Source organism: Lutzomyia longipalpis, chromosome 2 (assembly GCF_024334085.1).
Source record: "Lutzomyia longipalpis isolate SR_M1_2022 chromosome 2, ASM2433408v1".
NCBI classification, from domain to species: Eukaryota; Metazoa; Arthropoda; class Insecta; order Diptera; family Psychodidae; genus Lutzomyia; species Lutzomyia longipalpis.
Genome location: NC_074708.1, coordinates 17587059 through 17611113, shown reverse-complemented (window position 1 = coordinate 17611113; position 24055 = coordinate 17587059). Strand labels below are relative to the sequence as shown.

Here is a 24055-nt window from a genome sequence, read left to right as displayed (position 1 = left end):
CCCTTGACTACTCCGGAAACCATTGGCAGGCGTCGCAAGAAGCGTACGTCCATTGAGACATCAGTACGTGTGGCGCTGGAAAAGGCCTTCATGATGAATCCAAAGCCAACAAGTGAGGAGATTACGCACCTAGCTGATCAACTTTGCATGGAGAAGGAAGTCGTGCGAGTATGGTTTTGTAATAGACGTCAAAAGGAGAAGCGCATCAATCCTCCGGCCAATTCGATGGATTCACCAAATCACCCGGGCACCCCAAGTGGTGCTGGTGGGATGTCTCTTAGTCACCATGGGCCCTCGTATTTTGGACCCCTTTCATCTCCAGCGGCATCTATAAAGCAAGAATGACCTCCAAGGTGGGGTGTCGGGGATTTTGGCGCCTTCGGCACTGCTCTTCTCACAACAGAGCACCACGACGCTGGCGCCAGATTCCTGGACTAATGCCACCGGCATCACCAGTCATATCATCTTAGAACTCCAGCAGTGGACACTTCATTACAGGGATCTTTTTCACCTTTCGATGCTCGCTAATGCTGGACCGCCGTGTCCTTTGGGTCTTCGTGTGACAAAAGTTAGCCTAGGCTCAGTCTAGTTAGCCCAAGTTGACCTTACATGCTGACTAGGCTATCACGCGCTGAAAGAAACAACCTTCACTTTACGTCATCTTGTGATGAAAGTTGACAAAATGCAGATTTTCGACACTTCTGTGACATTTCAATATTTGACAAATCCTTGTCGGAGAAATGTCAAAAAATTCTACTTCAGCTGTCAACACGTAAAAATTGTTTAGTCAAAGAACCACACGGAGAGAGAATTTGAGTGAAAAAAAAACAGTTCTTCGAAAATGTAGGACAAGAAGGAAGAGTTATTTCTCACTAATAGTGCAGAAAGGATTAAAAAAAAATCACTAAAGTAATTAAAAAATATATAAAGAAGATAAACATAAATTCTTCGATAGCACTAGAGACAAGGAGGAAAAAATTGTGTAGGTGTGTGTGATGCAAGAGCTAATTCCTAAATGAAGAAAAAATTATTTCGAATTTAATTCATTGACGTCGTCGTGCAAGAACACCATTTTCTTTCTTATCAACAGTGGAAGGACATCACTGAATCCTTTTTGGAAAATGTAGTTTAATATTTGTGAAAAAAAATGTATGAGAGACAGTGAGTGTGAAGTGAGATATTTACATGGATATATATTTAGTTTAAAGAAAAAAAAGACGTTGCTAGTGAAAATGATGGTGTAATGTTATTATTTTATCGTGAATGTATCCTTTTCCTCATTTCTTTTCTTTTTTCATAATATTATATTTTAACAAAATCCCCATCATTCCTATATAAGAGAAAAGAAATTAAATAAATTATTTATTATTGAGACAAAGAGGAACGTGAATGAAAATAAAAATGAAAAACAAGAAAACACGAAATAGAAACTCTTAAAAGACAACAAACTGAGGCTGATCTATAAGTAAACTTTTAATTGTATTAAATTAAATTTTAGTAGGTCTGTAATATAAGTCCATCGAAAGGCATTGGGTTAAACTTGAGGGACAGAAAAAGTTCATCAATCTCCCTTTCGATGGAGTTTTATTTATAAAACACCCTCAAAAAAGAAGATAGCAAAGATTAGATTAAAAAAAAATTCTTCAAATTAATATTTATGTTTAATAAAATTTAAAGGCTTTCCTTTATTTTCGAATGACGAAACATTCCACTGAACATTCTGTCTGCAAAAGCTCTTTTAAATTTCGCGTGCAATCGTAAAGAGCAATTTGAAAATAAGGAAAATTATTTTTCGAATTCCAAAAAACATTCCACAGCACACACACTTAAAAAAAATCGTATACTAAAAAAAACAAGATGTATTCTAAATGTGAATAAATTTTAGGCATATAAAATCTAATGTAAGATCATGGAAAGAAAAATCATTTTAGAGGAAAAAAAGAAATATTTTAACACCATTACCTGATTGTAGTGATGTTAGAAGCTAAAAAAGAAGAAGTTGGGGGATTATTCTGAATAGAGAAGCATTAATTGAAAGTGATTGACCAAATCTCAATGCAGTTCATCCTAATTTCCCTCCTTGATTTGGGTTGAAAAAGAAAGTAAAAATTATTCAATATCCGTAAAAGAGTTTTGCAAAGAATTTTACAAAAAAATATTTATGAATATTTGAATTTCTAATTTAATAATTCAATAAAAACTGACCTAAAACTATTAAAACTTGAATTTACAAAATTTTGAGTTTTATATTGTGTTTCAAATATCAAAAAAATAACTTCTAGATTTATTTTTAGACTTTTAAATTAAATGAATTTTTTTTTGGTTTTTTAACCCTTGGAATGCGGAGCGGGGTCGTTGAACGACCCCAGCGCTATATTTCGTGTTATATCTCCATAAATATAAAAGATACCATTCCCATCTTTTGGAAATAAGTTCTTTGGTTATCTGAGGAGGTTGTGTAAAAATTTCAGCTCAATCCGACTACCACAAGAAAAGTTATTAAGGAAAATGTAGAAGAAGGGAATTCAAAAATTGATGTAACGGCCATGCTGCGGAAAATTTCTTAGAATGAAGTTAGTCACATCATAAATCATATGGTTGAAGGGGGTTGAAGGGTTGTGTTTACTTTCTCACTGTGTCAGAATTATCGCGAATAAGTAACATAAACAACATAAAACATAATTAGAAGCATATAAATGTGCAAAACAATAAAGAATATTCGAGAAATATTGCCATTTATCACGGTGCGGGAAGTGAGGGGAATGTGGGGAAATAGTGAAAAAAATAGTGGTTGCGGTCAACTTCGTGGCAAATTTCTCACGAAGAAAGTGTGAAAAATGAGTGAAAAATGTTTTTCCCTAATATCTTCTTCTGCGTGTTTCCGGGTGGCGAATTTGTGATGCAAGGGGCAAGAGGACTATATAAGGAATCTATAGGCACTAACCCGACAACTCCAGGTTGTATAATTTGGGAGAAAATTGGCCTTCTTTTTGGGGTCGTTCAACGACCCCACCTTCGCATTCTACGTAACTACCAAGGCCTCCGCATTCCAAAGGTTAAAAAAAAAATCTTACTCTTATTTCCAAGTCATTTAAAAGCTACCTATTCCAATTTTTTAATATTAATAATTTCAATGAAAACATCTCTAAAAAATCATTTTTTATTAAATTTTTGAACAAAAACAAAAATAACAAAAATTAAAAAAAAAAGTAATAAAAATAACTTTGCAAAACTGCGAAACGGATTTACCTACTTTTATAAAAATATCTGACTGAAGAAAAAAGAAGTCGAATTATGTAAAAAGATGCTGAAGGAAGAAATCACTTAAATTTATGAATTTTATGCAAAATTATTATTTTTAGTTAAAATTTAAAAATTACTTTAAAAAAAAATTACGAGAAAAAGTTGTTTCCCCATTTTTATGTTTCATTGTTTTTTGTCTTTTTTTTTATTTTGCACACGGACAATTTTTTCGCGTAATGCGTGAGACATTTTCCTCCCATTTCCACTGAGAGTTTAAGATATATGAATGAAAAAAATCGCCACAACAGATGAAAAAGAAATTTTCAAGTCAAATAATTTGCCATAACAAGTTTTTTTTTGCAAACTCAATGTATAAAATCCCCTTAGGTACAATAAATATACATAGTAATTAATGATAAAGTGCAATATAAGTAAATAGTTAATCAACAAAATCGCATGTATATAAAAATAGTATGAGATGTAGTGAATTTTTGTTTAGGACAAAAATTGTTATATCAGAAAGTTCCCCGCTCAGTGGAGATTGGAGAGAAATTTTCGCGCGTAATTCTGAGTCTCCATGTATACCCGTAGCGCCATCGTGTGACTGACATGGGAAACTACGTACAGTGGGTGCTCTACACAACAACGTTTTTTCTCTTTTAGTTTTTTGCTTATTTTCTTGAAGATTTTTTCTAAACCAACAAATTGTTTTGTTAGGAATTTTCGATTATTAATTATCATAATATGTAGAATGTTTTCTAATCTAAATAAATTTTCGTCATTACAATTTCAAGAAAATGAGCAAAAGACTTTGCAAAAAAAATCACATTCAGTTGTGTGGAGTGATCAATGTAGTAGAATTTCACAATATAAAATGCCCACAGATAAATGCCCAACAACATATCCCAACAAGAAGCTATCTTGAATAGAAATGAATAAAAAAAAATGTAAGATAAAATTAAAAGAATAATTTTTCTAATAAAAAAAAATGAATAAACTAAAAAACAAGGATAAATAATGGTAAAAAAAAGAAGAATTGTGATGTTGTTTTATAAATATTAATATTTTTGTACATAGAACAATTTCTTTGACTAGCCGTACTGAGAGCTGAAAGGATCATAGTGTAAAATGAAACAAAAAAATATATTATATACTTTTATCCATTGATTGGCCAAAATTTTACTCTACCAAAATCATACGTCCAGAAAATTGTATTTATTGACAAAATCAACGTATAAGTAATTTTGAAGGAGAAAAAAAATCATTGCAGATTTCTTTCAAATGTTGATTATCATATCAACTGACGACGAAGAATATTTTAAGTCTCTTTGCAAGGATAAAGTAACACTTTTGCTGTAAAATCATTACATAGATAAAAATTGAGAAAAATTCTTGTAAAATGTATTTAAAGATGAGAAACTTAAGAGAAGTGGGGGAGAGAAATAGAAACCACAGAAATAAACATTAAAAAATATATAAAAGAATAAATTAATAAGAAAAATGTTTGTGTGTAGAATAAAATATTGAATAATAAACTATAAAAAGAAATATTTTAATGTTTTATTTTATTTATTTATTTTATTTCGTTGTAAAATTATTTATTTAAAGTGAAAAAATGTCTTTTTTGCGCTTTTTGAGCACTTTTCACATTTTTATAGCACTATGAACACTTTAAAGGTCTGCTCTCTTGATTACTATAAGATCTGCAAACAGCGCCGTCATCTTCCGTAAGCACCTGTCAGTGATTAATTTTGAAATAGCTATTATAGCTATTGGGAATTGACGTTAAAAGCGGCTAATCAGAGCAATGTTCTTCAATTTTAAAGCAATTTTAAATCTTTATCTATAACTTTCAATTGTTTTCTGCAAATTTTTATAGCATTGTGTGCACTTTTTATTGCACTTAAAGCACTTTTTATCACATTTTGAACACTTTTATTAAACATTTTGCACTTTTGTCCTGATTTTGTGCACTTTTCGTTGCAATTTATGCACTTTTGGTACTAACAAAAAATAAGATAAAAAACTTCCATTAACAACTTTAAAAAAGATTCCGCCTTGTCCAACAAGTTCAACAAAGTCTTTCAAAAAATCATTTAAAAAATAATGGCAAAAATTTTCATTTATTATGTACTCAATTTATATACAAATCTAATAAAAATAGATATTCTATTTACAATCTTACGGTATATCAATCTTTTCATATTAAATTAAAAAAAATGTATTCGATTTTATTTATTTTTCCCTTTTTTTTAAAGTTTGTGTCTTGTGTATGCGTTAAGTAGAAAAAAATGTGTTTTCAAACTTTTTTTTTTTTAATATATCACTGTATGTTCCAAAAATTGGTCGCCATTCTGCATTTATGTACCATGTATGGATTTTTTCTCAGCATGATGACTTAATATTAAAGCTTCTCTAAAACAGTTACAAATAGCTGAATTTTTTTTAATGCACCCTGCATTTCTATCGTCTTTTTCCAATTGATTATCCTAGCTCCATCGTGTGATGCCTTACCGAATTTTCATTTTTTCTTTAGAATTTCTAATGCATTGCTGATATACAAAAGACATGAAAAAGACTTAGGAAGAAATAAATCTCTATACGCTTCTTTTATATAATTTATCTCCTTGATTTTCACTAAGAATTAGTCAGACTGTCATTTGTGCAAGTTCCTCGATAATCAGATTCTCCGAGACGAAATTAATCATTTTCACTAAATCTCGTATTTAAACTAAACAAAAAACTACTACATTTTCACTTATATAAAAAAAAACATCCTAAATGTCTACAAATTCATACTTTTTCACTATCACTTCATGCTACAGTGTTCTTGGTTTTTTTTTTAATTCTCTAAAAGCTTCCTGTTTTAGAAGTCTCGTAGAAAATTAGATGCTTCCAGAGCCAGAGAATTTCTCTGAGATTTCTTGCATTTTTTTTTGAAAAATATTTCTTTACGAAATAATCTTATTGTTCTTTAGTGGTACACCTTCTTCAGCATCTTCCTCGCCTTTCTTTTTCCTCTCTGGTGGATTATTCCATTCCTGCAGTTCACCTGTGCCGAGGAAAAGGTAAATTATTGATCCCGTAATGTAGACACCGGCAAGGATTCCAAAGACAATCTGCCACTGTCCGTAGGTTTGCTAAAAATAAATATTGAAAAAATTAATATTTAAAATCAAGTTTTTAACTCTAAAATAAGGCTATTTCTTAAAAATATATTTTAAAGATTTTTTAAAGATAAGGAAAAATATAAAACTTACATTTTTGTGGGTCAGCCAGCCGACCATGAAGTTTGAAAGGAATCCAGAGAGAGAAGAAAGCGTATTAGCTAATCCGAAGATTGTTCCAGAGAAATTAGGTGCAATGTCCAGGCCATTGCCCAGGTAACCAGCTGTAACAGCACCATTGAGGGTAAGCTGGATGGTGAAGATTGTCACAGCAAAGACACGATTGTGACCCATAAAGATCTGTGCAATCATCATAAGTCCAGGCGGCAAAACAGCTGCACAACAAAAGTTAAAATAAACATTTAAATTGAAGAATTAAATAGAGAAAGATCCGAAAGATTCGCAATAATATCAAAATAACCTACCAAACGTGGTGAAGAGTTTTCTTGCAGCTGTTGTTGAGAGACGATTAGCCTGCCTGAGGTAGTCGGCTAAGTAAGAAGCAGATACAGCCATAATATATTTTCCAAGGTATGGAAGGGAGGACAGAAGACCATTCTGGAATGAAAAAAAGACCAAAAATTTGTATTCAAGACGTTGAAAAAATCTCCGTGAGGAAGGTTTAGAAACCCAAAGCGTCTGAATATTTTATTGCGAATTTATTTTGCCACTTAACTCTAATAAAATCCACAATCTAGCAAACACCTCGTTCACTTTCTCGTAGCATTGTACTTGACAATGTGTTTTGGTAATTATAGAATTGTGAAGGATTTATATTGTTTTTTGGCTTCTCAACACAAAATTATTATACTGTTTGCTCTTTTGCAACGCAGTTTCCTACTTCGCTACACAGAATTCCTGTTGATTCATATTTCTTTGAAACAGTCTTTAATCAGATTTAACTAATTAAAACAATTCAAAAAATTAATTGATCAGTTAAAAACAACAAAGTTTTTTTTATAATGAATATATTTAATGATTACTTATTACGTACTAGCTTAGATGCAACTTTCTTGCTGTTGGAAAAAAATTCTTGACATGTTTTTGAGATTTCTCTCAAAACACTTAACAAATGCATTGCAATCTTTAGAAAATTCAAGGTAATATGAACCGCATGATGGTTTATACAACTACAAGCTGATTTATTGTGAAAAGCAAGTGCTCTTTTATCGCTACGACGGTATTTAAAGAAAACTAATTAAATGAAAAACAACGGGTGATTGACTAAAGCAATCTCCTTGCGATTTTTCTGCGATCTTGCGATCTTTGTGGGTAAGTTGATCAGTTATTTTTCCTTTAAAGATTGCAAAATTGATCCTCTTTATTCTTCAATTTGCAGTTCTATGCCTCCAATTTAAGGATTAATGAGCATGAAATCAAAAAAGAGACGCCTAGTTTAACCAGGCGCCTCCACTGAAATCATTAAATTAAAAGAATTCTATAGAGAGATGTCTGCTTCTTTTCATTTTTCATACAGATTGCAAAATTACGATTCTGTATACCTAATAATTTTTTTTAAATCATTTCTCTTTAATTTTTAATTGATTGAAAACATACCTACACAAAAATTTAATTTAAAAAAAATTAAATATTTGACTAAAAACAATTGAAAAAAAATGAGGAACATCATCATTCAGACCAATTTCTGACTATAAAACATAATTTAAAAAATAATCATTAATTTGCTCACCTCTTTAATGTTAAAGTGGAGAACATTCTTCATGTAGGTGGGTAATTGATTGACAACAGTGAAGAAACCAAAGACAGAAGCACCGTGGACAAGGATAATAGCCCATACTGGTCCAGAGGTGAGAAGCTGCCTCCATGGCACGTAGCTGGGACGCTTTTTGGACGTTGTATTGCCGATGGCTTCCTCAATCTCCCTCCGTTCCTCAGTTGTGATACGTGGATGCACAGCGGGGGATTCGTAGATTGTCATGAACCACGTGATAGACCAAATGAGGCCCACACCACCTGTGGCGTAGAAGACACTCGTCCAGCCGCAGTATTCAATGAGGAAACCACAGATGGGCATTGTAATGGCAGCTCCAAGTGATGAAGCCATCATGTTGGACATGAATTTGGAGCGATCCATCGGCTTAATCCACACAGCAATCATTGGGTGGATGGCTGGCCAGGAAGCGCCGAGCATGAAGCCCAAGAGAACGCGGACGATGATTAGGGCAACATAGTGGAGCATAGCGGCAAAGGGAGTGATGAGAGTGAGGACACTGGCCCAGAGCATACTGTGTCCAAATACCCGACGACCCCCAATGAGTTCAGCCAATCGCCCACCCGGCAACTCCGTGAGGATGTAGCCCCAGAAGAAGCTGCCCAGGACAAAATTCTGTTGCAAACTATCCCAGTTGAAGCGCTGCCCAGCACTCTCAGCAATGGTTGTGTTGTCGGTGGTATTGAGCAGGGGTACCGTGGTATTGGATACCATGGACACAATGGCAATTGTGAGATTCACCCTGAGGGCATAGTTGAGCATAAAGCCCAGGATCACCATAATGTTGAGCACTTGACGGCATGAGATCATGTCTATTGGAGAGAGAAAGAGAGAGAATCAAATTGATAGCAATTTATTATTTTCTGCAGGCAACATCATCACTATAGGAAGTCCCTGATTAATGTCAATGGGATTAAATTACCCAAATCACAGTCAAATACCCACCAACTCATGCCCTTCCCTCCCTCCATAACTCTTTTCTGCGCTCATTCACGAGCCACGCATAAGAGCCAACAAGTTTATTTACCAGCAATTTAGTGCGTGCTTGAAATTTTCCTGTGTCATTTAAGAAATAAATAGAAAATCTAAATGTGGAGGACTTTTCACGTGAGAATTTTCTATCATCTAAGGAATTAGCACTTCCTGTGACCCTTCTTTTGAATCACTCAAAAATATTCTTATGATAGAATTGCCAATCACATTTCCATGAGATTATATTTAGCCACATTTAGCATAGAAAACAATTAATATATGTAAATAAATCCCGCGATAACTAAAGCTCATTAGTTTTTGGTAAACATATTCCACGTGTATCTCTGAACTACCTTGTATGAGACATGCTAAATAAATTAGCTAAAAGTGACTAAAATAGATACAAAAATTGATGGTTGATTGTGTCTTTTTGCAGACAAGATAGCAAATTAATTTATGGGAACAGGCACTCAATAAAGCAACAATCTTATCATCCTGCAAAAATCCAATTTCACCAAATCAAACACCCCAAGTGTCTCATGCGAAAAAAAAGTCCCCGCACACGAAAAAAAAAGCTCCAATTGGGAATATTTCCCCCTCATGTGTATTCGTTGTTTGCTCCCCAATCAAATTGTCTTCACTTTCAATTGATGTTGCGAAAGAATTCTCTTACGACACGCCAGCTGACGCGCTTTGCGAATTTGCATGAGAAAAAAATCGATGAAATGGCGCGTAAATATATTTTCTGCGTGTTTGATGGACAAGAAGCTCCCCGCGTGCTTTCTTCCCGCATTTAGATGACCTTCAAACATAATACTTGTGTTATGTAATTAACTGTCCATATAATATTCATGAAGGCGGCATCAGGAAAAGGAAATATGAGATGCAAAAGGGGAGGTGACTAAACATTCATTTCAAACTTAATTACTTTGAGGAAATCAGAGAAGTGTAAAAGAAAATAATTTTCACATTATCTTCGTAAAAGCTTGAGATTTTATTCATGATTAAAATTCTAATGTGTTTGAGCTTTCAAAGACAACTTCAAGACTAGGAAAGTCTTAAAGAATTTCTTTAAAGGTAAAAAATTGAAGGAACAAGAATTTTTTTAAAGAAAATTCTTTATACATAATCAATCAACTAATTTATTACAAACTCTGTAGAATAATACGTGAAATTTTACGCACTTGTAAATTTACCAGTCTGAGATTATGCAAAAATAAAATTTCCATGAATTCACAATAATGTTTAATTTTCAGAACGTGATTCAATTTGATTAAAAAAAATAGAAAATTCCTCAAGTTAGAGAGAAAAACCTTCGAGCCTATGCACACAGAAGATTTTCCATGAAAGACCTTAATGGCAAATTGCATGCATAATACTTTTTCTTTCAAACACTTTCATTGCTTCGCAGAAATTGTGCCAATGATCGGGACGAAGCGGAAAATTTGCAGGCGACGTCGTCAGAGACTTGAAAAGAAGAAGAATGAAAGTGTGAGAAGTTAATAATAGATTTTGACGACTTACCACACAACCTCACATAATTATATGTCTCTAAGTTTTCCTTTGGATGCTTTTGCTTCATGCTTTGCAATCAAGACGTTCTAGACATGGAAATTTTCTTATAAAGAAAGAATATATTGATATTTTCCCTTCGTAAAATTTCCCTTAAAAAAACATCCCTCAAGACATAATTCTATGAAAAGCTTTCTTAAGAAAATCAAAAAGCTTTAATATTCGTAAAGTGAAACAGCAATATACATAGACTTTGATTATGTATGTTGAATATCTTGATTTTTTCCCACCCTCAGATTGAATGGTTCATATTCCAACTTCTTTGTACTGCGATGATCCCTTGGACAAATACAACTATACATGTAATCCATTACATTCAACAAAGTCAATCCACCCCACGCAGGATGCTATATATCAGTCAATTGAATCATCAATTTTCTTGTCCACAATCGCATAAAGCCACTCCGCATGTCACATTAATGTCTTTTCAGTCGCATCGTTTGTTTATTCTTTGAAAGTGCTACAAAGATAATTTGTAGCCTCGCCTTTGACAAGTTAGAAAAAAAATCATCTCAAGTGTCGGAAGAGTGCTGATTAGTAACATTATCATTATCATTTAATCACAAGTGCTCGAGAAATAATTACAGATTCATTGAATTTCTTGGAAGAGATTTTTCTTCAATAAATTGCTAAAGCTCATAAAAGCGCGGGTAAAACCCGATTTAATTTACATTTTCTTCGTGAAAATATCTTCAATCTATAAAAAAGGAAAAAAAATAACTCAACCTCTTGATCTAGAAATTTAATGCATAGCAGGGTCAGAGGTCTTGATCTTGAACTTCAAATAAAATCATGAACTTTCTGTGAAAAGTCCCATCAAAAGTTCTCTCCCTCTCTCTTAAGTTTTAGATCTTAGAGATTTATTTAAATGCTCGTGGAAGAATTGTTTGATAAATGTAATTTAAAGAATAAAAAATGTAATCCTAATCTGATGTAATAAACCAGAGCAATCTCATCATCACCAGCAGCAAGATATTCTCACATTTCCAGTATTTAATGAAAAAAATTTTCACGGTCAACACACGAACCCCTGTGAGTAATTTTCATAAATCATTCATTCTTTCCAACCTAATCACCCATAACCGGTTGTATGCGATTTACCACGCAACTCAGCATCCAATTTTATGCTAGAATTCCATTTATTTATGAGTTCGGTTGTAAGATTTTGATAAAACTGGTTGTGGGCAAAAAATGCTAAATTTAGAGGTCTTTTTTATTCTTTTTTTAGCCGTCTCGATAATTCATTCAATCAGAAATACTGGCTTGGAGATTATTTTTATTACCCGTGGCGATTTTTTTTCGGTTGAAAAGCTTCAGACGCCACTTGTGAGCAAAAAGCACGATAAGCAAGATCAAAGTGTCTCCTACGGAGCTAATCGCGTGAATAGACTGTCAATCAACGTAATTTTTTTCATTTCATCTTGTTCTAATCTCAAGAGGTGTAGGTCATCAGCTTTCAATGAATATCAGATAATAAAAATGTAGAATAAACTTTGTAATTTATTCGATTAATCGTTAAAAAATTAAAGAAATTTCAAAATATTTACAGAAAGGATTTTTGCAGAGTTTTTAACATAATGTTACGATACTGGTAAGGGGTTCAAATTTTTGCGCCGTATTTTCTGTAAAGAGACGAGAGAGAATAGGGAGGAGGAGAAGACATTTAAAACAAACTCTTCCATAAGCTCCGGCTTTATTGGCATTTAGCTATGTCGTGCTACAAGTGGGGGAGGGGGAGCCGAGAAGGGGGGCCGCTCAACACGCATACAAAGCGCACCGGGGTCGCCGGGTTGCTCCAGCGCTCCTTCTGCCTCTTCCTCCTTTGTCTGCGACGCCATCTCTTCGTGCGCCGCCCTAGCCTCTCCCAAACTGGCCTCCGACCGCCCCTCTCTTCCATAGGACGAACGGTGGGGCCAAGGGAGGGCTGTGCTGGGCAAGGCGCATGGGTACTGCGACGTGGAGCTTGACCAGACCACCCTGGTCCCTTCCGTCGAAGACTCTCTTCGTGACCGTGACGGCGTGTTGGTGGGCCGCCCAGAAGGCTTTCCACCAGCGCTTCCGGTCCTCATCCCGCCCTTCCTCTTCCTCGCACTCCTGCCTGATCCTCCTGACCTCTGCCGCCTGGCGAGTTGGGTGGACGTGGTAGAAGGGGGGCTCGAACACGGGCCGTCTCTCCTCCTATTCCTTCCCTTCTCCTTCCTTCCGCGTTCTCCCTTCCTCTCTTCGCCTCCTATCCCAGCTCCTGATCCTCCTTTCCCTTCTCTTCCGGCTCTTGCTCTTTTTCCTAGGGAAAGAAATGACTTTCCTCTGGTTTCTGCCCCATCTTTAGCTCCACCTCCTTCTCGAGGGGCGCCCCGTCCGCATACCCCCCTCCGGCCACTCGACCAACATAGGGCCTTTGGGGCGCCACAATGTTAGGCCTTTTGAGGGCCACAGGGGGAGGGTCTGAACAGCCCCCAAGAGAATGCACTAAGTGGCCCATCTCGGTTCCAGAGGGCCGTACCTTTGCCAAAAATTAAGGGGAGGGGGGAGAAAGAGATACTCACGCTTGCACGGTGTGCTCGTGTCCGCGTCTTATCCCAGACTAACAGATCCCTCTTGAACGCAGCGAGGTATTTCTTGAGCCTTTTGATGTTGAAGGCTGCTCATTCTTAGCTGCTGATCGTCGTGGTGCCATTTTGCTATTATTTTTCACAGTTTTTCTCAAAATACTTGCAACGAAACTTCCACAGATGAATATTTTTTCAATTTCTAGTTTTGTCTCCACTCTATCTATGATTTAATCTTAAAAAAAAGCACGGGGAAGAGTCACTAAGAAGGGATTGAATTTGGAATCCAGACCATCTTTTGCAATCTACATTCGGAAAACGCTTCAAAATGTTCATCCAGGAGCAACAATTAGCAAAGAGACTAACTGTAAACACACCGTGCAGGGGGTTCTTATTCGGAGGGGCGTAGTGGTACTCAGCCGACGTTTATCACTACGGCGAGAAAATCGCCAAAATAATAATTTTCCAATAATATCGAGAGAGATTTACATAAATTTAATGAGAATTATTTTCGTGGTATTCTGCCAAAGCTTTAGTTCCCCATGATATGGCTATCGGGCAAAGGTCCCCAGGAATAAGTTTTTTAACTGCTGACTGTATGTCATACTCCGTCATGGTTCTCTTCTTGCCTCTGATATCAATCAATTTAGCTGCTTCTCCTGCAAGTTTGTTGAAAGCATCATGCAACAAATCATCCATAGTTAACACGCATAGTTAGCACGGGAAAGAGTCACCTCTTTCCTAATTGTTGCACCTGGATGAACATTTTGAAGCGTTTGCCGAATGTAGATTGCAAAAGATGGTCTGGATTCCAAATTCAATCCCTTCTTAGTAACTCTTCCCCGTGCTCTACCTCTTGAACGCAGCGAGGTATTTCTTGAGCCTTTTGATGTTGAAGGCTGCTCATTCTTAGCTGCTGATCGTCGTGGTGCCATTTTGCTATTATTTTTCACAGTTTTTCTCAAAAATACTTGCAACGGAATTTCCACAGATGAATATTTTTTCAATTTCTAGTTTTGTCTCCACTCTATCTATGATTTCTCTATTCTTTTTGATGGATGGTGCCCCGCATTGTCCCTGTTCGCTGTGGGCGCTGTGCGGGTATCCTCTGATGAATCATGGGGAGTCTTGAATGTGTACGGCCTGGGGTGCCTAAAGTTTCAAGCACACAAAATTCATTTTCTATCCCTGTGGCGGATCGCGGTCCCATGGTCGGGGGTCTCTCTCCCGGCTTCACCGGCTCTCTCTACCCCAGCATGCTTTTTTTTTGTGGCCAAGTAGGACATTGTAAGGCCTGTGTAGGTGCATGTGCGTCATGGGCCCGCGACTGGCTGCGGGGGGGTGCTCTGGGCCGGGGCGTCCCCTTGTTTCTTCTGGGGCTGCCTGTGGGGTGTCTCGGTTCGGTCAGGGGCTTCGTTGTGGGTTGGCTTGGTCTGATGAATGGGTCCTCCCTCCCGGCTTTCACCACGGCTGAGTGCTCGTTTCTGCGCCTTCTCTTTTTCATGGTGTGCTTTTTGTTTATTTTTTTTTATTATTTTTGTTTTTTCGTGCCACTTCCTCTATTGTCATCATCCTGTTGTCTTCTCTCGATTATCGTAGCCTTTATCGTACACAATTACTTTGTTTTTTTTTTTCTTCTTCTTCCCCTCTTAACCCTTCTTCTTTAGCCACACAGCCCTAGGGCTAGGCACCTTTTCTCTCTGCGTATGGACAACCCCTCACTAATTTACCCCCGTTCTAAAAAATTGTAATCCCACAGGTACCATACAACCTAAGAAGGAGCTTTTCCATGGTTTTGCTCTGGAGGTTGGTTATCGACGCTAAGTCGGCCATGGCCGCAGTTGAGAGTTTTTCCATCGCAGATGAATAAATAAATAAATAAAAATAAAAAAATAAATTTAGTTTAAAAAAAATCCCGATTTTTTTGGAATTTTTCTTTGTTAAACCGCAATATCCTTGAACTTAAATCATTAATACGATTTTTTTTAGTTAATAGAGAAAACAAGATTTCCAAGTGGTAGATAAAATTATTCTTGAAGCAATCAACTACAATAATATATAGTTTTATCAACAAAGCACATTTAATTTTGAACGCTTGGATAGTTTTCAGTGATTCATCGGGAAATTATTAATATTCCGCAAGTTTTCCATTTTTAAAATGAATAAATTGACCAAGTAAAAGAAAGCTCATTAAATAGGTATTATGTACAAATAATAAAAATATTATGCGAAATAGTTTAAACAAATATTTTTAAATTTGCATTTTTAAGTTAAAATCTATCAAAACTAGAATACGTCCACTAAAGAATGCCATCAATAGCTCACAGGATCAGCAAGGACGACATATATAATTTTACATAATTTTAATTTTTAAGGAATTTATTTCATGAAGAAGGTATCCTTATGAACTAAGAAAAGGTGTTAGAGTAAGAAATTTTTTTTTATTTAGGATTATTTAATGAAACTTCAAGGTGAGATACTAAAGAAATCATAGTCAAATCCCACCTAAGTTTTAAATAATTCCAGGGTTAGATCTTTCTCACACATTTGTAAGGAAGTGCATGTAAATTTAATTGCTCTGACAACCACTCCTTTTTTTTATCTATGATTCATTTTATTTGTTTTTTTTTTTGTTGAAGCTAATTTAAATATTTATGTGATTGCTCTTGTTTATTTTTTTTAACGATTTCCAGAAGGACCATTTTTGCTGATTAGTTTGTAGTGGAACTATTAAATGAAAAACCGTTTGAAATGTCATAAAAGCTCAACCACTTTGGCGCCGACCCTCTGAGTGAATCTTAATGAGGAATTTGACATTCATCGTGAGATATCGTAATGTGCAGTGATCTTTTTTTTTGCAATCTTGTAAGATGAGAGGTTGGGTTTCTTTTTAATGACTCTTTCCTGCATGTGGTGGTTGATAGGTATGAACGGACATAACTATATAATATGGCTGTAGCCATACCCATCCGCTGCGAATGTCTACAGTCGTCATGGCAAGAGATAATGTTCGATTGATTCCATTTATCATGTCAAGATCATATCAATTAACAGGAATCTCGTTTTAATTCACACTCGCGATGTATAATTGTGCATCACTGAGGGCGCACACACAATTGCTGGAATACTCAAAAGAAATCCATTTACGCAAATGGTGGGGAATCAATGGAATAGCGCACACGCCTGAGACTTTGTGATCTTCAAATCAATAAATTACAATTTGTCGTTAGAGCTTGAAAAGCTATGTGGACGATTTGTGCCTATATATAGTGAGATGTTGTGTTATATAGTTTCCAATTGAATCTGGGTTCAATCTGAAACATTCTGGAAGCTTCGCAAATGTCCAACATAGATATATATGTAAACGGCATAGTCAAACAGGCGCGCCTCTCTTGCTTTTTGCCATCAATTAAAAACTATCGCCGTCCGTCTGAACTCTCGTGATCTTTTTATAAGTTGGCGCTCGCGGTTGTATTTATATTGCTCTCATGTGGATTTCTCGCATGCCTCATGGACGAGCCCCCATTTTCACAAATACACCGTCAACATCGCAGCCACACTATTTATATAAACATCATGTGAAATAGGAGAGCTTGGTGACTCCATAGCTATATGAAATGTATATATTAGCAAAGCCTGATAACATATGCCTGCAATTTAGCATTTTATTTAGCATAATGCGAATGCAGCTGCTATATGGATTAGATGGACTCTCGAACGACTGATCATCGATCGATAACCCAACACTAAACCCTGGCATTAAACTCCGCAGAAAATTTTTCACTGATGCGCGCGAAAGATCGCAAGACCTTGAGAAAATATCTAAATACCTCATAGATTAGCATTCACAGTGTTTTCTGGGTGGATCAGTACAATATACTAAATTTCCGGTGAATTAAGAAGTGGGGGGAAAAAAAGAACAATATAATTGAAATTCTATGCCGCATGTTCATGCAGAAAATCTCAAAATGAGCAAAAAGTCACTGATTGAAGACTTGGTGGGTATATGGAAAAAAAATTCTCCCCCTTCTGGTAATTTTCCATCATTGGGGCTAGTTGTGAAAAATATGTGTCCGCCTCTCAATTCTATTTAAAATATATAGTGGAACTAGCTAGAACTAGCATACAACCAGTTTCGCTTTTTTGGAATTCGCCGAAGCATCTCCTAAAGAATATTAACATCCATGATGGGGCAGTTAGTTTTATTATGCAATATTTGCGAATACATTAGTCGAACATAGACCAAAAATAGGGGACAATGTGGTCAAATTGCATGAATTTCCAGGCGTGTTTTTTTTCTAAATTTTATAAAATATAAATTTTCAAAATATTCACTTCAAAATGTAAAGTAAGTAATATAAAGAAAAAATAAAATAAAAGTAATTACAGCTCGTTGGAGTTTTAGGGACAGATTCCTAATTTATTCTGTCTCTATTAACATGTTTGAATAAAGAAAATTAATTTTACTGCAGACTGTTGATACAAGTCTTTATATTTAGTTAGAACACCTTCAAACCACCCTAAAATAAATTTTCTTAAAAAGATCAATTTACTGACATTCTATCCCATTTCCCCTAAAATATAATAAATTAACTAAGGAATTTGAATGGCAAATGTGGCAAATGCTTCCAATATCAGGCACACATTGTTTCTCTTTTTCCTTCGCATCCAATCAAGCAAACCTACTTGACTGACAATTAGTACGTTTTTTGCAACAATTTAGCAGAAATGGGGTTTCTTCTTGGAAATTTATGAGTCTCACGCGATCCCTGACACGTTTCACGGACGGCAAATATTTCGCACGTTCACAAAATGTGCGGGTCTAATTGGAAAACCAAAAAATTCGTATAGATGGTGAAAGAATTCCGAAAAAAAAATTTACATATTTGTATTTGTCATGCTTTATGCATATTCTAATTCATTTTGAAAGTTTTTATCACGTATTATCCTTAAAATTCACGATAATGGAAAAGAGAACGATTTATGTTTAAGTCAGTTTTCATCTGATGCTGTACTAAGCATAATTTGAGGAAGTTTACATAAAATTGTAGTCAAGTTTGTAGCTCCATAAAATGACTTATCAAAATTCTTCTCTTCTAATTGTTTATCAAATTCAGCAGAGCTGATTCATAAAATTTCATTCCTAGAAGAGAAATTGTAAAGTGAAGTGATTGAAGTAAAGAAAACTCTTTGCTCTAAAAATAAACATTTCCAATGATGATGAAATCCGATCTGAGACAGGGTCAAGTGGGTAAAGCTAGGACTTTGTGTGTAAAAAAGGCACCGCAATGAACGCAATTTGTGCGAATTAATGCGATCCTGGGTCAGGTCATGAACAACAATTAATTATGATGCTCTTAAAGTTTAGAGTTCACAATACATTACCCCGCCAGACTTGACTTTAACCCGTTCCCAGAGTCTCATATCATGTGCATTGGCTTTTTTTATTTTATATGTGTGTATGGCTATATATGCTGTATAACATAGATATGTGTTTACTCGCAGCATAACATTGCATGAACGTCCTCTTGAGATTATTTATATGGGGATGAAACCGGAACGAACTGGTAAAGCCAGATGGAAGTGGTGAGTCGAAACTCTTTCAATTGCCTTGGCAAAGAAACGCCCTTCGTCTAGGGGACATGCATACATCTGATAGCAGGATACGACAATTTTGGCATTGTCTGATAATTGGCCAACAAAAGGTAGCTGATAATCTGAAAGTTTGTTCTAGTAGTTAGACTTTGTTAGAGTCTAATTAAAAAATAAATTAATGGAATGGTTAAACATAAAATTGACTTTTATGACGCATCTAAGGTAAAAGATGTTCGTCAATTTAAAAAAAAAATTAGTTTATCAAAATCGTATGAGCAACCCTTTTTGTCAGAGGATATTAAAAAAATCAAATTTTCTTATTGATTTCAATCATTCTTCGATATTTATTTTTTTTTATAAATACGAATTCAAACCTTATCGACCTTATCAAACAAATTGAAATTGTAAAAAATCCGATTTTTATTAAAAATGAATCGTCAGCAGAAAAATATTACGCACGATTTTAATTAAATTGATGCATCTGTTTTAGAGAAATATGTTTTTTTTTTTATGAAAATTGACTCATTATCGATGATTAAGAGTCTGTTGACAATGATGACAAATAATCTTTAAACTGATTCACTTCAAACTCTTCATTTAATTATTTTATTTTAGCATAGAAATTAGCACGATTGAGATAAGCGTTTTTAGATAAACTCATTAGCAAAACCACAGTGCTATTTCTGATGGAATTCTCTCATAAAACTTTTCTTCTTTTCCCAAAGGGGATTCACACAGAAATGTAAACGCGAGGTCATGAAAAAATAATTCTTGACTAGAAACGGATAAGTAAAACAGTTAGAAAATGACCTGCTTATGTTTACAACGTCTCATATGCACAACTTTTACGTTTTTATGTGAATTGCTTGTATATTTTCACTAAAAAACAGACTACGAAATACATAAACTATAATAGGGTGATTCACTACAATTTTTAAGCTTAAAACGTATAGTAGTTACTCTACTAGATTCTTCAGACTTCAGAAGGAGTCAAATATCCCTAATAACAAATAATTAGGTTCGCTGTTTGTTCTAATTTATGACAAATAATATTAAAATATTTTTTCTATTTCATTTTTTTCAGACAAAATAAGCATCTGCGGCATTTTAAGTGTTATAGTAATCTCACAGCTCATCAGCTAAGAGTCAAATGTGCGACCCCCGATCCAAAGAAATGGCCCTGGGCAAAAAACAGCAGGTTTATCTCTTTGGAGCGTGTGTAAAATTTTAAATTAATTACTATCGGTGGATGCCACTTCAAGGCATTTTGGGGGACAATGAGACAACCATTTGGGGTGGACCAGAAAGAAAAAAAAAACCCACCACATCGATAACCTCGCGTGACCTCATAAAGATGACAAAAAGAAAAAGCAACACTGTCATTAAAGTGCTAATAATAAACTGAAGACTGCCGCAAAGATGCTTTAATTTGTGTTTCAAGACGACAAGAAAAAAATTCTTTTAATCTCCCCACTTTTCACAATTGGAAATATTCCATGGAAAATTTTCTGCTTTAGCATCTGGATGGGAAGTTTATAGTTTTGCCCCGGAAAGTGCTTAAAAAAAGATTTTTCACTTTCATTTTGGTGACCTTGACTGAGAGAGATCGAATGAAGGAAATGCGTGCTTCTATCGGACATGCCTTATCTCTTTTTGTGGCATTAAATTTAGCCATGGTTCGAAAGTGAGCATAAAATATATCTTGCCAATCCAAGTTCGTGACGCTACCTTATGCCGAAGCACGTGGATTGTAAAAATTTATAAGGCCATGCTATTTTCATTCATCCAAAGAAAATCTAACCACATGAGCTTTGGGGTACACTGTGTAGCTAAATATTTTGGCAGCATGATGGATGCGTACCGCCGACGCGAGTTTATATATTTAATTGAGAAATTTTCAGGCGGAAATTGTGTGTGTTGCTACAAAAGCATGATAACAAACCACTCAAATGCGACAATTCAAATCATATTGTATATATAGTCAAAATTGTATTTTAAGAAGAAGACTGACAGCCAAGTGAAAAAAAAGTAATGAACAATGTAGGCCTCATCTTGTTTTCAACTCGGCCGCATTATTTTCGTTGGACAGCTTTTCGACAACAAGCCTGATGACCAATTGACGTCAGCGAGAAAATGCGAAAAATGTGCGTCAAACACAAATTTCTTCTTACTCCTGTTTTTTTTTCACCACTTGCCATTTGGAAAATATTGCACAACACACTCCCCAAATAAGGAAAATCGTCGCGTCTGTCCTTGGTTGTGTGCCGGGAATACATGATGAAGTGTTATGACTTGAATTTATGACGCCATAAGAAACTTAACTTTTGTACTTTAATCTTGGATTTTTTTTAATGCGACGAGAGATTTCAGAAAATGTTTAGAATTATGGGGAATTTCTATGATCGTCACGTCAGGGAGTTTTTATTATTATAAACAAACAAGTAGGGGTTGGTAAGAAAATTTCAATAACTTTGTAGACTTTCATCAGGCTTCAAAATTTTATGTTTTTCAATGAAAATCAGCCATCAATTGCTAAATAGAACGGAGATTTAGAAAACTTAGCTAATGATAATAGAAATGTCTCAATGTTACACAAATGAATAAATTATTAACATATACCCAGAAAGAAAAAAATATCTTGAAATTTTAGTGCAGAGGAAAATTGCTTAAGTTACTTTAGTTACTTAAAACGGATAAGTTGTCATTATTTCTTACGTTTTCCTTTACATTCATCAAGTGAATGGCCCTTATTGAGTATTTATTCTGATCTGTTAATTTAAATTTTAGTATCTCATAAAATTTCTTGTTGGCTCCTACAAAAAAGCTTTAAAAGCTTAAAAAAAATACTACAGATTTGTAGTAGAAGCCCCGTTAGGGAAGAAGTATGTATAAAAAGTAAACTATTTCATATCCAAACATAACGCTTTGAATGAACCTAAACAAACTTAAGAATTCATTTATGCATTCATTCGCAAATACTTGAGTACAAACTTCTTCCCACGATCCCAGCTTTTTCCGTATAATATTATTCAACATTTCTTTCCTGAACGCCTCCGGAGATTTATATTGTTCCGGTGTACTTTCAAGGCTACTCAATGGGTGATGAGTTTGAGTCCTTACCTGTGACACGACGAATCGGTGACTTTTCCGTTGACATGGCTAGATGCGGAGTAGGTTTCTTTTCCTGGCAAAGAATGAAGTTGTAAGAAGGAAAAAACACCGCCTATACGGAGAGAAGGAAAAGAAACTCATGAATAATTTTCCGGTTAATAAATTGGTATGCATGAATCCAACTATGTCTAGACGAGACTGGATATGATCGATGAGATTTTATTGGATCATTTTGCGACTTGGAATTAATTTGTTGCAACAACATTTCAATCAAAACTTGTTTTTGCACCAACTATGTGGCTAAATAAGTTTAAAACAAAAAGGTTGGCTATATAGTTAATTGAGGAGGTTCACAAGCATAATATTTCTGTGTCTCCAGAGCTAAGGAAAAAAATATGCGGAGAAGCATTAATTAGTCAAACGCGCTGCGAACGCGAATCCACCCTTGAGAAGCAATCACATTGGAATTTGATCGTGATCTTCAACGCTTCACAGACAAAATAATAATAAAACTTGCATAAAATCGCAATTTTCATGATCATCTCCGTCTCCTCACTCAGAGCCCAAGTGATCTTTTGATGCGATCTTGCCGATCTTTCATTTTATTTGATTGACATGGGAAGAAATTTTTATCATGACAAAGTCAATCTTGTTGCCATACGCGAAAAAAAAAAATAAGACGAGGATCTTCATTGGTGGAGCATCTTTGCGAATTGGGAATTAAATGAAGTCGCAATTTAATGATTGAACGCCGCATTAAAACAAAAAAAAATGATCGCGAGTGATCGTATGAATCGTTAAGGTGACTTTTATAGATGGTAATAATGTACATACCTCTTTTCTGCACTAAACGCTATTTCCAGCTCTTCAGCACAGGTTGAGAAATCAATTTATAATTGATACTTTGTGGTTTAATGGCCTTTTTTTGTTGAAGCGTTTCTGTATTTAGGAAAGGGTTCAACAGCACCAACTTTCAGATGATCGACAACTTTCTTCTCGATCTGTGACTATTTTTATAGTTTAATTTGCATTAAAAAACAGAGAGAACCAAGTTTATGGTATTTTATGAAGGAAAAAAACGAAACAGTTCCTGGCCTTTGCTCGCACAACTATTTTTCACTTTTGCTTGGTCTATTCTATTTTTGAAACCGCAATGAATAATGCAACAAACTTGTTAATTTGGCCAAATACAAGCCACTGGATCTTGCCACTTTGACTTGGATGTCTGATCTTGTTGCAGGATGAACTGCTCAGCCAGGGGAAATTGTGAAGTTCAATCGCTTTGCACTTTTTTTTTCCTTCGTTTTCTTATTTTGTTCTTCCTCAAATTTCCGCACCAAGAGTCTCGTGGTCACTGTGAGGAATTTCGCGTGAGATCAGCACACCACCCGAATCTCTCGTGCTTCCCAGATCTTGTGTGGATTTTTCTTGACAGTCTCCTCCCGAAATAAATTAAGAAAAAAAAGAGAGAGAAATGGCACCGACAGGAGGAGCGAAACCCGATAAAATAAATTCTGTCCGTTTAAAAAAAATGCTCGCAACTCTCTCGATGTGAGCTATAAATATCCCTCGTTTGACTTTGCACACGAATTCGTGGTGGGTCTTCAATGGAAGTTGTATACGAGGATATTTATTCAGCCAAAAAGAATTTCGCTCTTCGTATATATGGGACTCAATTTTTTTTTAAAATAGAATTTTAGATGAACTTGTCGATCGTTGCGGGAAGTTTTCTTCTCTCAAAGGCAAATTTTGCGTCCACTCTGGAGCACAGTGACTATTGAACTGACTCAACTGCTGCTGCTGGATCTCTCGGTGATTTGTGATCAATGCCGATGAGACACCACCACTAGAGCAGGAAACACTGCCTCCACTCCTCGTGTATCAATTGCGTGCTCTCTGCCACCAGTTCAAATTCAACCTCTTCCCGGCGCTCGCCGTTCCTCGCACCGCTAAATAGATTTTTTTTGTATTTCGTGCCTCTACCACCACAGAAGAAATTTTTATCACAAACAATTTTTAGTCCCACGGCACAAATTGGTTGAGAGCAAGAATGGCGCGAAAGACTGCACAGCACAGCGTTGACCAGTTTACTGACTCGCACCCGAGTTTATTTT

At 35.5% G+C, this 24055-nt stretch overlaps 2 protein-coding genes across 4 annotated transcripts in view; one reads left to right on the top strand and one right to left on the bottom strand.

The window, feature by feature from the left end:
* Window positions 1–2331, top strand: part of LOC129791070 (protein nubbin-like) — a 78826-nt gene extending 76495 nt beyond the window's left edge. For all 3 annotated transcript variants that reach the window (XM_055828990.1, XM_055828988.1, XM_055828989.1), the window contains exon 10: window positions 30–2331. In XM_055828990.1, the coding sequence (XP_055684965.1) occupies window positions 30–345 (316 nt within the window). In that variant the 3' untranslated portion in view covers window positions 346–2331. The remainder of the gene's footprint in view (window positions 1–29) is intronic.
* Window positions 2332–5347: 3016 nt separating this feature from the next.
* LOC129791071 (sialin) lies at window positions 5348–24055 on the bottom strand. Its single transcript, XM_055828991.1, has 6 exons — window positions 22776–24055; window positions 21951–22053; window positions 8101–8954; window positions 6836–6968; window positions 6504–6745; window positions 5348–6383 (listed from the first exon to the last, which is right to left on the bottom strand). Exons 2-6 carry the CDS (start codon window positions 21985–21987, stop codon window positions 6195–6197), a joined length of 1455 nt encoding a protein of 484 aa, XP_055684966.1. The 5' UTR covers window positions 21988–22053; window positions 22776–24055; the 3' UTR covers window positions 5348–6194.